This window comes from Ranitomeya variabilis, chromosome 3 (assembly GCF_051348905.1).
Source record: "Ranitomeya variabilis isolate aRanVar5 chromosome 3, aRanVar5.hap1, whole genome shotgun sequence".
Lineage (NCBI taxonomy): Eukaryota > Metazoa > Chordata > Amphibia > Anura > Dendrobatidae > Ranitomeya > Ranitomeya variabilis.
Genome location: NC_135234.1, coordinates 71,461,904 through 71,477,984, shown reverse-complemented (window position 1 = coordinate 71,477,984; position 16,081 = coordinate 71,461,904). Strand labels below are relative to the sequence as shown.

At 43.5% G+C, this 16,081-nt stretch overlaps 1 protein-coding gene across 1 annotated transcript in view; it reads right to left on the bottom strand.

Annotated features, from left to right (window-relative positions):
• DCBLD2 (discoidin, CUB and LCCL domain containing 2) overlaps positions 1-16,081 on the bottom strand; it is an 89,718-nt gene that overhangs the window by 29,805 nt on the left and 43,832 nt on the right. Inside the window, exons 3-5 of the mRNA XM_077294129.1 lie at positions 15,778-15,918; positions 13,052-13,103; positions 8,944-9,016 (exon numbers count right to left, since the gene is read on the bottom strand). Coding sequence (XP_077150244.1) covers positions 8,944-9,016; positions 13,052-13,103; positions 15,778-15,918 — 266 coding nt within the window. The remainder of the gene's footprint in view (positions 1-8,943; positions 9,017-13,051; positions 13,104-15,777; positions 15,919-16,081) is intronic.

Genomic DNA, 16,081 nt, shown 5'->3' with positions numbered 1-16,081 from the left:
TTGTCTCTATAATCTAAAAAATCATGTGGTATGCTGGCTATATGAAGTATGACTGACTATCACAGGAAGGGATCCCCTTTTTATTATTTTTTGTTAAATTTGCACCCCAATGGGCACCCCTAATATATATGTATAAACAATTTTACATAGTCTCTTTGCCTTGGACACTTTAATATAGCACTGTAGCACTTTGACCAATCTTCTGGGCCTGATCTATGTAATAAGGGTCAGATTAGAGGACAGTTACAAGGTTGCAGGGGCACCATCTGCCCAATAGAATAGGGCGCTAATCCATATTGTGAAGAAAGACTAGTTAGATATTAGTATAGATCTGTCAAAGCTACCTAGATCGACTCAAGATATTTTCAGTGGGGCACTGTTTGTATGATTTTTTCTATTCCCCATCCCAGCAGGGCCCCACAGGGGTAGCAGGGAGAGTCGACGAGGAGCGGGGGCGCCAATGCACAGGTGATAGGGTGCCAACCTCCGCTGCTAGGTAGGGCATGCTCAGTGGAGTGTAGGGCCTGGCACCACCCTGGCCTTTTCTATAGTATGTTAGTTTTGTGGTGATGGTTTAAGTAGTGCACATATTTGGTCATTTTAATAATTGTGGTAATAAAGGTTAATTTTTATCTTTTAAAATTTCTGGGGATTCCTCTGTGAGCTTGTAAAAATATATCCCCAAGGGCATTTTTTTCCTCTTCTGTGGACCAACATGGCCACCGGGAGTTGCAGAGGTGATAAAATCTCGCAGAGAGCGAGAAGCACCAATTTGGGGGGCGGAGCCACAGGCAATGTGGGCGGAGCCTCGAGACTTCCAAGAATAGGCCCAAGCCGGGACCTAAATTTCTGCAGCCGGTGGAGCGATACCAGCGGTAGAAGTGAATAGCGTTGTAGTGGCAGAGAAAATTGAGCGCTCCCGTGCCAGGCGAGAAGCGCCAGAAAAGCGGGCGGAGCCGCCTTAGCGCACCATAGTGCGGGCGCGACTTCCGGGATGTGGCTTACACATCGGCCGAAGCCGGGGGCTAAATTTTTGCAGCCGGCCGGAGCGTTACCTCTGGGAGGTGGGCCACAGGGAAGCTGATGCTGCCTGTCTGCATGTGAATATCCCACTGCAGAGGCCACCGCTGACTGGATCCACTCACCATCAGTGCGCGTCCCGGCATGGAGCCGCCGCAGATGACTGGGATTCAGCGCCAAGGAAAGCGCGCGCACTCTGTTCTCCTGCAGGTCAGGTATTGCAGCGTGGACGGTGCAGGGATAGAGGGATAAACCTCAATCCATCATTCCTTTGTTAGGGAGGTGGAGAGGAACCGTCCGCCTCCTTGTGCCATCCGCTTTAACTGTGGTGGGACAGTGGGGGCTGCTCGATTGCCAAAGACAGGGGCCTCTGTACATCCACGGAGTTCAGCCCCCAGGTGGACAGGGCCAGTTGTCCGGCTATAGGCCTGGCTGCAGAAGAGGGTACGTGGAGGCGACATTCCATGTGCTCATCCGTTGAAGGTGTGGGGAGATCGGTGCCCTCGAAGGGGCCCATCACCCCTAAGAATCAGCTCAGGCATGGCATCCCACATCGCAGGAGAGGATACGGAGAGGCGACACTCTCCGTGCTCGCCTGTTGATGGTTCGGGGAGATCGGAACCTTGAAAGGATCCGTCGCCCCTTGGTTGTAGAAAGTAAAATCAAAAATGTAAAAATAAAATAAAGAGTTTTGGGTCTGAATAGCAGACCCGTCCGTGTGCCTCCTACGGACACTAAGCAAGAACTGGTTAGCTGAGAGCCAGCAGGAGGGTGTATACTGCAGGGGAGGAGATCACTTTCTATCACTTAGTGTCAGCCTCCTAATGGCAGCAGCATACACCCACGGTCTGTGTCCCCCAATGAGGCGAAGGAGAAAACTACACTGTGTTCCAAATTATTATGCACAAAGAGTTTAGGAGTGATGAGTTTAAATGACAAACAAAAAAATTCTAACCTTATTGATGGTGATGTGTGTCAGGGCTCTTTATATCACTGAAAGCAATTGCAGATACCTGTGCAAATTAGTTTGGCAGGTGTGTCCAAATAAAGGCAAGACTGCTTAAGAAGGCTGTTCCACATTATTAAGCAGCCTACATTTTTTGCCAAAATGGGAAAGAAAAAGGATGTGTCGGCTGCTGAGAAGCAACAAATTGTGGAGTATTTAGGTCAAGGCCTGACTACAATCAACATTGCCAAGACACTTCATTGTGATCATCGCACAGTCAAGAAGTATGTAGCTGATTCCCAGCACACACGTGTGCGTGCTGATAAGGAAAAATTGAGGACTCTTTCCAACAGGCAATTGCGTAAGGTTAAAAGAGCAGCTGCAAAAATGCCTTGTCATAGCAGCAGACAAGTTTTTGAAGCTGCTGGTGCCTCCAACGTCCCCAGAACAACAAGATGCAGGGTCCTTCAGAGGTTTGCAGCTGTGCATAAGCCATCCTGTCGACCACCTCTATCCACTGCACACAAGCAGAAACGGCTCCAGTGGGCCAAACGATACATGAAGACTGACTTCCAAACGGTTTTGTCCGCCGATAAGTGGTGTGCAACGCTCGATGGTCCAGATGGATGGAGTGGAGGATGGCTGGTTGATGGACACCCCATAAAAACACGGCTAAGGCGCCAACAAGGAGGAGGTGGAGTAATGTTTTGGGCTGGAATCATGTTGAGAGAGATTGTCGGCCCCTTTATGATCCCTGAAGGGGTAAAGATGAACTCCATAATCTATGTGGAGTTTCTAAAACAACACTTCCTGCCATGGTTCAAGAGGAAGAACTGTGCTTTCCGCAGCAAGATCATTTTCATGCATGATAATACACCATCTCATGCTGCAAAAAACACATCTGCATCTCTGGCTGCTATGGGCATAAAAGAGGACAAACTTATGGTGTGGCCACCATCTTCCCCTGACCTCAACCCCATTGAGAACCTCTGGAGCATCATCAAAAGGAGTGTCTATGATGGCGGGAGGCAGTTCACATCTAAGCAACAACTCTGGGAGGGTATTCTGTCCACATGCAAAACAATTGAAGCAGAAGCCATCCAAAAACTGACAAATTCAAAGGACGAGAGAGTTCAGAAGCTTCTTCTTTCGAACAATGGGTCCTATGTGCAAATGTAACATCACCTAGAATAAAGTTTTCACTTGAAAACGGTTTGATTTCATTTTGTAATAAGCTGATAATGCTTATAACTTCACAACTGACCATTTTTTTGTTCAAACTTTTAAAAAAAGGTTGAAAACTCTGCTGTGCATAATAATTTGGAACATGCATTTTGAGTGTTTATTTTTTTTTAAAAAGATACTGTTTTCATAGGCAGTTTTTTCCAAAACATTGCAATTATACTAGAATAGTAGATGACTGTAAAATAACAATGATTGCAAATTCAGATAGATAATTTAGAGAAAATATGAGGAAATATTATTTGCATAATAATTTGGAACAGTGTATATTACAATTTCTAAATGGAAGTATTTGCTAATATTATTATTACACCAACTACATATTGGGATAGGATCTTGGAGATGGAAATACCCCTTTAAGTTTGTGGGTGTAACGTGAAAAATTAATGGGGTATGAATACATTTTCAAGGCACCATATAAACACAGTAGGGTCCCGACTAAGGCTGTACACGTCAGGTGTACAAGCTTACTGAATGGATATGCACGGCTGAGATAACTGCATGGCCAGTTCCGATTTACCACATGACAACAGGCGAGACCAAGTTCTCCACCATTATACTCAGTCCTCACTGTATAAAGCCAATAGTACAGAATGTGGCGTCTGAGCCCACAATGATCATGAAATAGGAGCACGGAGTGTCAGGGGCCTGTGCACAGTGAAGCCATGATGGGGCCCACCATGTGTTTGTATGTGCTGCTGCAAGTAATGGTACACAGCCCTGCGCCATCGCATCTATGAAAGTACACACTGTACTGTAACAGCACGCCGTGATCATGAACTCAATTAACTTTTCAACTGTGAAATCTTAGGCTTAACACAAAGGCCGGCGAGTAATTCCATCAGTTTAATGAGTGTAAAGTGGCTGCGCGTGTGAAGGGCCCGGACGCTCTGCATTTCTAGACGCTTACAATGGAAGCATGATGGAAAGAAAGCGCACAGTGCTTGACAGCTCCCGACCTAGACACTAATTGCTTTGATTAATAAGAAAAAAAAAAACACTTGTTATAGTTCAATAATGTAGAAGATAAAACAAACCTTAAACTGGTTGTCCACTACTCGGCCGACTCCTTCTCAATTACTATATTCACCCCCCATGTAAAATAAATTCAGTATGTACTCACCTCTGATGCCGTTACAGCGGTGTTGGGAATTCCGGGGCTCATGTGACTTTATGCTACGCGATCTCAGTAGCCAATCAGCAGACAGTAATGGGCCGCTTCACTGTCACTTCCTTCACACAAAATGGATATCTCAAATAATGAGAACGCAGTTCTGATTACGTCTGGATGTCAGTTTTTGGCCAGAAGTGAAACGGACCCATTAGTGTTCAATGATCGGCTGCAGGAGTCGCGTGACAATGTCACACAAACCCCGGCATCGCTAAAATGGTGCCATAGGGGAGTACCGGCTGTTTTTATTTGACAAGGGGGAATATAATAACTCGAGAAGGGGTTGTCGGTATAGTTGACAACCCTTTTAATGGTTTACTTTTAAGACACAGTTGTGGCCAAAAGTATTGACACCCCTGCAATTCTGTCAGATAATACTTTCTTCCTGAAAATGATTGCAAACACAAATTCTTTGGTATTATCTTCATTTAATTTGTCTTAAATGAAAAAAAAACACAAAAGAACGAAGCAAAACATTGATCATTTCACACAAAACTCCAAAAATGGGCCAGACAAAAGTATTGGCACCCTCAGCCTAATACTTGGTTGCACAACCTTTAGCCAAAATAACTGCGACCAACCGCTTCCGGTAACCATCAATGAGTTTCTTACAATGCTCTGCTGGAATTTTAGACCAATCTTTTTTTTCGTTCAAATAGGTTTTTATTAAGAATAACATGATGATTGACATGTTACATTCGTATTTTCAATACAAAATTTTCTCCCCCCCCCCCCTTCAAACAACTCCCTTTGATCCCAACACCCCCCACCCCAACCCAACAAGACAGCCCATCTTGCTTAACACCTCCATCAGTAAAACAAAAGGATAACTAATCCCCCAGCCCCTAATGTAAGCCACACTTTACAATGCCATTAATTAGGGATCGTAGTTCATTCAATTTGTATAATACCCCTATCCCTATCCCATGGCGATCCACGGAGACCACAGTTTATTGAACACTTCGATTTTCCCTTTCTTTTTGTAAAACCCCTTTTCGAGTGTCAGGCCTTGTTTCACATATTGTAGGAATTCTCCTCTTGACGGCGGTTCTTCCCTGATCCAATTTCGAGCTATTACCTTCCTAGCCATGTATAACAGTCTGGCAATAGCTATCTTTAGGTTACTATCTACTCCAATCTCATCCACGCATCCCAACAGGCACACAATTGGAACTCTTGGCACCACACATCCATACGCACCTTCCATACGACTCAAAACTGCTAACCAAAATGCAGCCAGTCTCGGACACGTCCACATCATATGAAATATATCCGCATCCGTAGATTTACACCTTGGGCATTCGGAATTATCACGCAAACCTGCCTTATACAGTATTATCGGAGACTTATAGACCCTGTGTATTACATAGAGCTGTGACAGTCTATATGGTTCGCTCACTGACAGTCTTGGGACCCATTCTAGCACCGACTCCCAAGTCTCTTTATCCATTGGACCCAGATCCCTCTCCCATTTAGCTCCGCCATTATCGGAAATCCCAACAGGAAAGTATGTAGCAGATCTTTATACAAAGTAGATATAACCCCCCCAGTAGACCCTTCATTACACACATACTCCAGTACTATATCTCTTTGAATTCTAATATCTCCGCTCCTATTCTGAGCTCTAAAAGCATGCAACATCCGCAAATACTGATAGTCCCCCGCAGTCCCCAGACCAAACTCCGCCTGCAATTGAGAAAATGATTTTAACTCACCTCGCTCAAGTATCTGATACACGTACTGAATCCCTTTGACCTGCCATTCTGTCAGTATCCCCAGTGCCTCAAACTCCTGTAAGTTATTGTTATGCCATAGCGGAGAGAATCTCGTCAAGTCCGTGATCCTCCGTATATGTCTCAATCTACCCCACAACCTACGTATCAACAACACAGTCAGGTATAATTTCCCCAGAGCTCCCAAGGATCCATCCTCCAAACATTGTACTACTGGCTTTCTTTTTGTCATCACTTCCATCAACCGCTCTACTGCTCCAAGAGACCCCTCAAGCGCCCATCCCTTTAGATGCTGACTCTGTGCTGCAAGAAAGTATATTTCAGGGTTAGGCAATGCTAGTCCCCCATCGTCCTTGGGTCGCTGAAGTGTCTCCAGTCTAATCCGCGGATATTGTCTCCCCCATAATTAATTCCTAAACAGAGAGTTGATCTGTCTAAATTTCCCGCGCGGTATCCACACTGGTGCATTATGCAAAATATACAGTATTTTCGGCATCAGAATCATTTTAATAAGATTCACCCTACCTACCACAGATAAATGCAGCTTAAGCCAAGCATCCACTTTTGCCTTCAGAACACCCAAGATTGGAGTCATATTCCTATGTATATAATCAGTAACAGGCATAGATACCCATATGCCAAGGTACTTGAATTGGCTCGTCACCTTCAGTCGCCCATCTTCCAGTGGCTCCCCCCCAACATCATCCACTTTAAACAAGATAGACTTACTCCAGTTTATCTTAAGTCCCGACACTGATCCGAAGCGTTCAATAATCCCAATGGCTCCCTCCAAGGACGCACCCGGGTCAGCCAAAAACAAAAGAATGTCATCTGCATACAACGCCACCCTTTCTTCAATCCTCCCATATTTAAACCCAGTCATCTCATCAGACCGTCGAAGTTTAGCAGCCAGTGGCTCCACAGCCAGAGCAAACAAAAGAGGAGAGAGTGGACACCCCTGCCTAGTCCCTCTAGTTAGTTGTATGGTCCGTGATAACTCCCCGTTCACCCTGACCATCGAGTACATCAGCCGAATCCAAGATATGAACTGCGGTCCAAACCCCATATTCCGCAACACCTGCCAAAGATACCCCCACTCCACGCTATCAAACGCCTTGTGGGCGTCTAAAGATGCAATAACTCTGGCCACAGTTATCGGATCTGAGCTGCAAATTCATAAATAGCCTTCGTAGATTAATCGCAGTGGACCTATTGGGCATAAAGCCAGACTGGTCTGAATGCACCAAGCCGGAAAATTTTAGACCATTCTTCTTTGGCAAACTGCTCCAGGTCCCTGATATTTGAAGGGTGCCTTCTCCAAACTGCCATTTTTAGATCTCTCCACAGGTGTTCTATGGGATTCAGGTCTGGACTCATTGCTGGCCACCTTAGAAGTCTCCAGTGGTTTCTCTCAAACCATTTTGCTTTTTTGAAGTGTGTTTTGGATCATTGTCCTGCTGGAAGACCCATGACCTCTGAGGGAGACCCAGCTTTCTCACACTGGGAACTACATTATGCTGCAAAATTTGTTGGTAGTCTTCAGGCTTCATAATGCCATGCACATGGTCAAGCAGTCCAGTGCCAGAGGCAGCAAAGCAGCCCCAAAACATCAAGGAACCTCCGCCATGTTTGACTGTAGGGACAGTGTTCTTTTCTTTGAATGCCTCTTTTTTTCTCCTGTAAACTATGTTGATGCCTTTACCCAAAAAGCTCTACTTTTGTCTCATCTGACCAGAGAACATTCTTCCAAAACGTTTTAGGCTTTTTCAGGTAAGTTTTGGCAAACTCCAGCCTGGCTTTTTTATGTCTCGGGGTAAGAAGTGGGGTCTTCCTGGGTCTCCTACCATACAGTCCCTTTTCATTCAGACGCCGACGGATAGTACGGGTTGACACTGTTGTACCCTCGGACTGCAGGGCAGCTTGAACTTGTTTGGATGTTAGTCGAGGTTCTTTAGCCAACATCCGCACAATCTTGCGTTGAAATCTCTTGTCAATTTTTCTTTTCTGTCCACATCTAGGGAGGTTAGCCACAGTGCCATGGGCTTTAAACTTCTTGATGACACTGTGCGCGGTAGACACAGGAACATTCAGGTCTTTGGAGGTGGACTTGTAGCCTTGAGATTGCTTATGCTTCCTCACAATTTGGTTTCTCAAGTCCTCAGACAGTTCTTTGGTCTTCTTTCTTTTCTCCATGCTCAATGTGGTACACACAAGGACACAGGACAGAGGTTGAGTCAACTTTAATCCATGTCAACTGGCTGCAAGTGTGATTTAGTTATTGCCAACACCTGTTAGGTGCCACAGGTAAGTTACAGGTGCTGTTAATTACACAAATTAGAGAAGCATCACATGCTTTTTCGAACAGTGCTAATACTTTTGTCCACCCCTTTTTTATGTTTGGTGTGGAATTATATCCAATTTGGCTTTAGGACAATTCTTTGTGTTTTTTCATTTAAGACAAATTAAATGAAGATAATAACAAAGAATTTGTGTTTGCAATCATTTTCAGGAAGAAACTGAGTATTATCTGACAGAATTGCAGGGGTGTCAATACTTTTGGCCACAACTGTAAGTACTGAAAAGGTTGTCCCGACCTATGATATCAAATCTATCTGTAGGATCAGATCAGTATGAATCAAACGCCCGAAACTCCCACCTTTCAGCCAGTGTTACAAGGTCCCACACAGGAAGGAAGTACTAAGAGTACAACGCCACAACATCACAGCGCCCCACACCATGCAGTGGCCATTCTTGGGTACAACAGCTCAGCTCTCATTCAATTCAGAGCAAAAAAAAAAAAAGGAAAAAATGTAAAACAATAAAATACATACATCTCGGTAGCCGATGGGGATAGTTCCTGAGATTTCTCCAAAAGGTGTCAGACAACCGGCTGGACAGTATTTTCTGCAGGTAAAAAGAGAATAAAAATCATGTGAGCAATTTTGATGCAAGTAAATTAAAATGACTGTCAGTCATCCACGAAGTTAAAGGGATGTTCTTAAGATGTATTTTAGAAGTGCATCGCTGCCCAGCTCCTGGCTTCCTGCTTTTCCACAAGCGCTGCAGTGCTGAAGATAAGCCGTTCATATCAGCAACGTGGTCGCTCCGAACTGCAAAGGATTTCTAATCTTTACAACAGGTAATTGATCCAGTTGTCACGTAGTGAGTGGGGTCTGTCCACCTTTCGGGACTTTTTTTTTTAAATTTTATTTAAAAGCATGTATTTGTGGTTCTACAGTTTTGCTTTTACAGGCTCTCAGTTTTCCCACACATTCAACTTTTGTGTGGTCTGTGAGCAGAAATCAGCAGATGGCTCAGAAAAAGATTCAACTCAACTACGACCCCACAGCACTGGTCACTACTGAGCACGTGCATAAAGTGCAGCACAGATTCATCTTCACTAGTGATGAGCGAGTGTACTCTTTACATGGTTTTCCCGAGCACGCTCGGGTGTTCTCCGAATATTTGTTAGTGCTCGGAGATGTAGTTTTTGTCAGCGCAGCTGCATGATTTATGGCTGCTAGACAGCTTGATTACATGTGGGGATTCCCTAGCAACAAGACAACCACCACATGTACTCAGGCTGGCTAGCAGCCGTAAATCATGCAGCTGTGTCGACAAAAACAATTCAGCACTAACAAATACTCGGAGACCACCCGAGCGTGCTCATGAAAACCTGAGCAACGAGTATACTCGCTCATGACTAATCTTCACTAAAAGCTCAGATCAGGAACAGAACAGACATTTATAGGACATTTCAGAACTTTCCCAAATTCTTAAGAAAACATTTACAGCACATCCTGCATTGAACTACTGGACCCAATATATTCTATATATTTTAGGAGTCTCTCCATATTATACCAACTCCACCGCCCTCAAAACCGCACAAAAATGTAAAAGGCAGAAAGGAAATGTTCGCTGCCCTCCCAGGAAACAGGTTTCAGACCTACATGGTCCTTTGTTAAGTATGTGTCTATTTGGCTTGACAAAGGACCATGCAGGTCTGAACTGTTGCCTGGGAGGGAAGCGGACTTTTCCTTTCTGCCTTTTTACATTTTTGTGCTGTTGTGTTCAACCATTTTTTGTGCATTTTATACTACTGGATCAATAAAGCAATTCTTTTAAGAAGATGTCAGTGCTGGCTATTGTTTGGATGGTTGTTAAATTATCAAGTCCTTATGTGAAGAAACCAGATTGTATCTTAATTTTCCAGACAACCATGTTTTTTGCAAATCAAAAGAACTGGCTTTTTATCTGTATATTGGCTTGTGAATTTAAGTGTTTATGTCTGGTGGGTCAAGAAGACAGACTTGCCCACTGATATACTATCTAACATACTGTGTAAGGGTATGTGCACACGTCCGGATTTCTTGCAGAAATTTCCTGAAGAAAACCGGAAATTTTCTGCAAGAAATCCGCATTTTATTTTTTTTTTGCGGTTTTTTTAGCATTCTGCAAGCGTAATTAGCTTGCAGAATGCTTAAGTTTTCCAAGCGATCTGTAGCATCGCTTGGAAAACTGACTGACAGGTTGGTCACACTTGTCAAACATAGCGTTTGACAAGTGTGACCATCTTTTTACTATAGATGCTGCCTATGCAGCATCTATAGTAAAAGATAGAATGTTTAAAAATAAAAAAAATAAAAAAATGCTTATACTCACCCAGACGATCTCCTCAGCGACGTCCGTTCCTCTTCCTATAGCTGGTGTGTGCGCGCAGGACCTTCCATGATGTCGCGGTCACGTGAGCGGTCACATGACCGCTCACGACCAATCACAAGACAGTGACGTCATCACAGGTCCTTCACCGCACACCAGCTACAGAAACCGAAGCGGCAGCATGTAGCGGAGAGGCGGGAAGACATCGAGGGTGAGTATAGGACTATTTTTTATTTTAATTCTTATTTTTTGACCAATTATATGGTGCCCAGTGCGTGGAGGAGAGTCTCCTCTCCTCCACCCTGGGTACCAACCGCACACAATCTGCTTACTTCCCGCATGGTGTGCACAGCCCCGTGCGGGAAGTAAGCAGATCAATGGACTCCTATGTGTGCGGAATCCCCTGCAATTCCGCATTTTAATGAACATGTTGCTTTTTTTTCCGCGATGCGATTTTTTCGCGGAAAAAAAGGCTACATTTACACAAAAAATGCAGAATACACTGAAAATAATGGGAGGCATATGTAAGCGTTTTTATCACGTTTTTATAGCGAAAAAAACGCGAAAAATACTGAACGTGTGCACATGGCCTAAAGGTACCTTCACACGAAACGACTTTGTAACGATATCGCTAGCGATCCGTGACGTTGCAGCGTCCTGGCTAGTGATATCGTTTAGTTTGACACGCAGCAGCGATCAGGATCCTGCTGTGATGTCGCTGGTCGCTGAATAAAGTTCAGAACTTTATTTGGTCGTCCGATCGCCGTGTATCGTTGTGTTTGAAAGCAAAAGCAACGATACCAGCGATATTTTACACTGGTAACCAGGGTAAACATCGGGTTACCAAGCGCAGGGCCGCGCTTAGTAACCCGATGTTTACCCTGGTTTCCAGCGTAAAAGTAAAAAAAACAAACAGTACATACTCACCTGCGCGTCCCCCAGCGTCTGCTTCCTGACACTGACTGAGCGCCGGCCCTAAAGTGAAAGTGAAAGCACAGCAGTGACGTCACCGCTGTGCTGTTAGGGCCGGAGCTCAGTCAGTTTCAGGAAGCAGACGCTGGGGGACGCGCAGGTGAGCATGTACTGTTTGTTTTTTTTACTTTTACGCTGGTAACCCAGGGTAAACATCGGGTTACTAAGCGCGGCCCTGCGCTTAGTAACCCGATGTTTACCCTGGTTACCCGGGGACCTCGGCATCGTTGGTCGCTGGAGAGCGGTCTGTGTGACAGCTCCCCAGCGATCAAACAGCGACGCTGCAGCGATCGGCATCGTTGTCGCTATCGCTGCAGCGTCGCTTCGTGTGAAGGTACCTTAAGTCTTTAATAGTGACTGTACATTGAGTGTGTTAAGCTTTGTTTATTGATGTATGCTAATAGTGCTACTTAATCCCATTACCATTGTTTACCTTATCTTGATGTTGGACTGAAAGACCCTGGGTAATTCTAAAAATAGCTTACATGACTTGGGTATAAAGAGACTCAGATCACATCCTGGGAGACTGAAGTAACACGGAGCTACCAGCCAGACATTCTGCAAACCACCCAACAGACAAGAGAAAGGACTGCAGCTAATTCATCATGGCACCATCACGAGGGACACTGATCTATGATTCTATAGGAAACAACCCAGGGGTTTTCGGCTCCGGTTGGAAGGACAGATCTGATCCAGTGACCATCTCTGAACCATGGATCTGTTTGGAGAAAGCCAGGGTTGGGACCCGCTGGTCGCCTGGTTCCATGAAGATGGTCAGATAAGCAAGGTGGTGGCTCTCGTGTCAACTGGCTTTGGACCTTGTATGGACTCTATCGACAGTTCTTGGTCATCACCCTATGCTTGTCGTTACCTCATCTCTGTGCGTTCATCCAGAGATGGAGTAGCGACCCTGGGAGCTCTGACATCATGTCATACTGGAAATACGTGGAGACGCAGTGATCTTTTATATGCGCCCATGTTTCCCTGGGAGCTCTGACAGCATGTCATACTGGAAATACGTGGAGACGCAGTGATCTTTTATATGCGCCCATGTAACCAAACAATTCCAGTCATGGTGGGATTGTTCTGTTTGCTATTGTGGTTCAATAAAGTGTTGCCACACTGTTTTACCTTAACCCTGTGTTGTCTGTGTAGTGTATTGCCCACTGGGAGATAGAGCGGGCGTTCAGTGGTATGAGCCGTGGTCCATACAGTCTTGCTAAAGACAGCGGATGAGAGCACCCACTGACCCCGCTTCTCCACACCTTACAATAAGCCCAATGAGTTACTAGATATTTAACACACTACCTGTATTCAGGATCAGAAAACCGGCTCGCCTTCTCCAAACAGGTTATAAGATCTAGGAAGTGAAGAAAACCGTACATATTAGGAGCACGTCCGAAGAACAGAGTGAAAATATCTTGGTGCTATGGAGGATCTCTGGGATACCACTGATCTGCTGATATCAGACTTGGGGTTGGGGGTCCACAGATCGCAGATATAAAACACAGTGTACCTTCATTTTTTTTTTTTTAGGCCCAGATTGCTATACATCTCAAGTTAATAGGGCAATAAGACAACTGGATAAAGGAACGGTTCATAAATGGTGGCCATACACTGGAGTCCGCTGTACGGCGCTTGTTCTGCCATTTCCTGTCATTTTTCTGCCTGCCCTTTTGCAGAGTACAAACTGCTGTAAAACCGCAATATTGTCCTTTGCCTGTGCCATGTCCCGCCCTTCTCTTGCAGCTAAGAGAAGAGAGTCTAATAATCTTAGAGGACTGCTGTATATCCACAACTTTAACAAAGTCTGCTTTTCAACCTCCAAGAAACAGGCTAGCCCATGTGAACCAAACTTAAAAAGTGCAAAAAGAATAAAGAATTGGGCACAAAACTAAATAAAACTAGGTGCAAAGGCAATGATGAATCGCGGCAATTGTGACTAGTCCTTAACCCATCTCTGTCCTATTGAATTCCATGCAAGTCCTTTATCTTTTCCAGATTTTAAAAACCTTGGTACAAAATTTAGGGAAAGTAGAAAATAAAATGTAAGCGGCATCGCGTGTACTTTAAAGCGTCCACTCTCCATGTGGCAATAGTCTTGTGCCGGAGCCTCGGAGGACGGGTCGTGTTTACAATTTTATTTAAAGCAATCAGAAGAAATGAAAGGGAATTGATGTGATCTCAAGGGCATTGTGCAAACTCATCTAACCGGAGGAAATAAACAGCCTTGGACTTCTTGGCAAAGAAATAAAAGCAGAAGAAATTTTCATAGTTCTCTGGGAGAAAGGGAGGAAATAAAAAGGAACAGAAAATAATGGTGGACGGCAGTTTAGAGGGACGTTCGCATCAGTAAACAATCCAAACAATATACTGCTTCTTGGCACTTTGCTTTATTCTGCTTCACGACATCTCTGCATCAAGACATAGTGCAGCAGCCGATATAGACGCTCATTTAGGGGAAGATTAGAAAATCCTGGATCTTTTTGATCAGTCTGCAAAAACGCAGCCCAATGTGGAAAAATCTGAGTTTCCTTTGAAGTGAATCTGAAATATATTTTTTTTATATAAATCCCATTTATTAGAATGATTTTTTTTAGGCTATGTTCACACAGTGCAGATTATTTGCGGTTTTTTAGCGTTTTTGCGCTATAAAAACGCTATAAAACCGCAAATAATCTGCATACATTAAGCATCCTATCATTTTTAATGAAATCCGCAATTTCTGTGCACATGATGTGCGTTTTTCCGCATGAAAAACGCATTGCGGTAAAAATCCGGACATGCTCATTAATTTTGCGTTTTTTTCGCGGTTTTTCCACTGTCTAATGCATTGGGAAATGTTTGGGAAAAACCGCGACAAAAACGCGTCAAAACCGCGCAAAAAACGCATTAAAAAACGCATGCGGTTTTCATGCAGAAAACCGGCAGAAATGTCAGGATTTTCCCAGGAATTTTCTGCATCAATTCCTGAACGTGTGTATGGGGCCTTAATGTTGAATCTACCCTGGAAATCTACCATGTCTTAACCTACGGTAATTTTTTCTGGACTAAATGGAAGACTCATTAGTGGTATATAATACGATACAGATGATTGCAGGATCAAGTCCCACGTGGGGACTTAAAAATAGAAACAAATCAATCTTGTCTATGAAGAGATAATTTAATCCATACAGTAAATAAAAAAAAAATAAAAAAAAAAAAACACAAAAAAGTGTTCTGCCTACTGCACCTCTAGAAAAATGCAATAAAAAAAGGCTATAAAAATCATATGTACCAAAAATGGTACCATAAAAACCTACAGCTTACCATAACAAAAAAAGCAAAAATGCATACTGATAATAATGGGTCCCAGTTTTGTTTTTTTTTTAATTACAATACTTTTTTTTTTTAACTCAATTATTTTTTATTAAAGCATATGATACACCATTAACACAGTCTGATACAATTTTCAGACAAGTACATTGGATACATGACCTGATACATTTTCCTTTTACTAAACACCCTTACCCCCTAACGAACCCTTCTTTTATTATAATACTTAAAAAGAAAAATTGCACGTACTTGTGAACAGTACCAAAGACTTCAATGGGTGCATGCTCTATCCATGGAAATAACATGTATGTGATTTGTAGACATCTGAATGAAGAATTTTCCATGTTTTTCAGTACGTTAGGCGTTAAAGTAAATTCTTTCATTCACAATTACAACTTTTACCAAAAAAAAAAAAAAAAAAAAAGGGTCCTCATATGGGATTTGAGTTAGGAAAATTAACTGTGTCTGCATAAAGACGTGCAGAAAGCCAAGCATTGATGTAGGACACAAGATGGTTTGTGTCCTGATACACATGTAGGCGATCCGGCAGGCAGTACACCAGTCACTTGGTAATTAAGAACAGCAAAAAAAAAATAAAAAATAAAAAAAAAAAAAATAAAAATATATATATATATATATATATATATACACACACATACACACATACAAAACCCCACAACAAAATAAAACTCTTTCCTCTAATGTAAAGTAACCAATACCTGTTTTATTTGTGGTGGAATAGGAAGCCAGAAAGCCTCGCCCGGAGATGTGGATCCCACTCATGAACAGCACGGTGACCTCATGGCTCTTGGACTCCACCACATCTTCTGGTTTTAATGCCAAGCCGCAATACTTAGCCCCTGGCCAGAGAGGGAAAGACAGGAAATCTTTAATAGAGAGAAACGAACAACTTCCAGCATGGCTCCATTACTTTCTATGATGTACAGCAAGGTTTATAGTGATTTCTTCAGCACATTTCAATACTGTGCACTTCAATGATGCCAAATGTGAACTGCGGTTTAT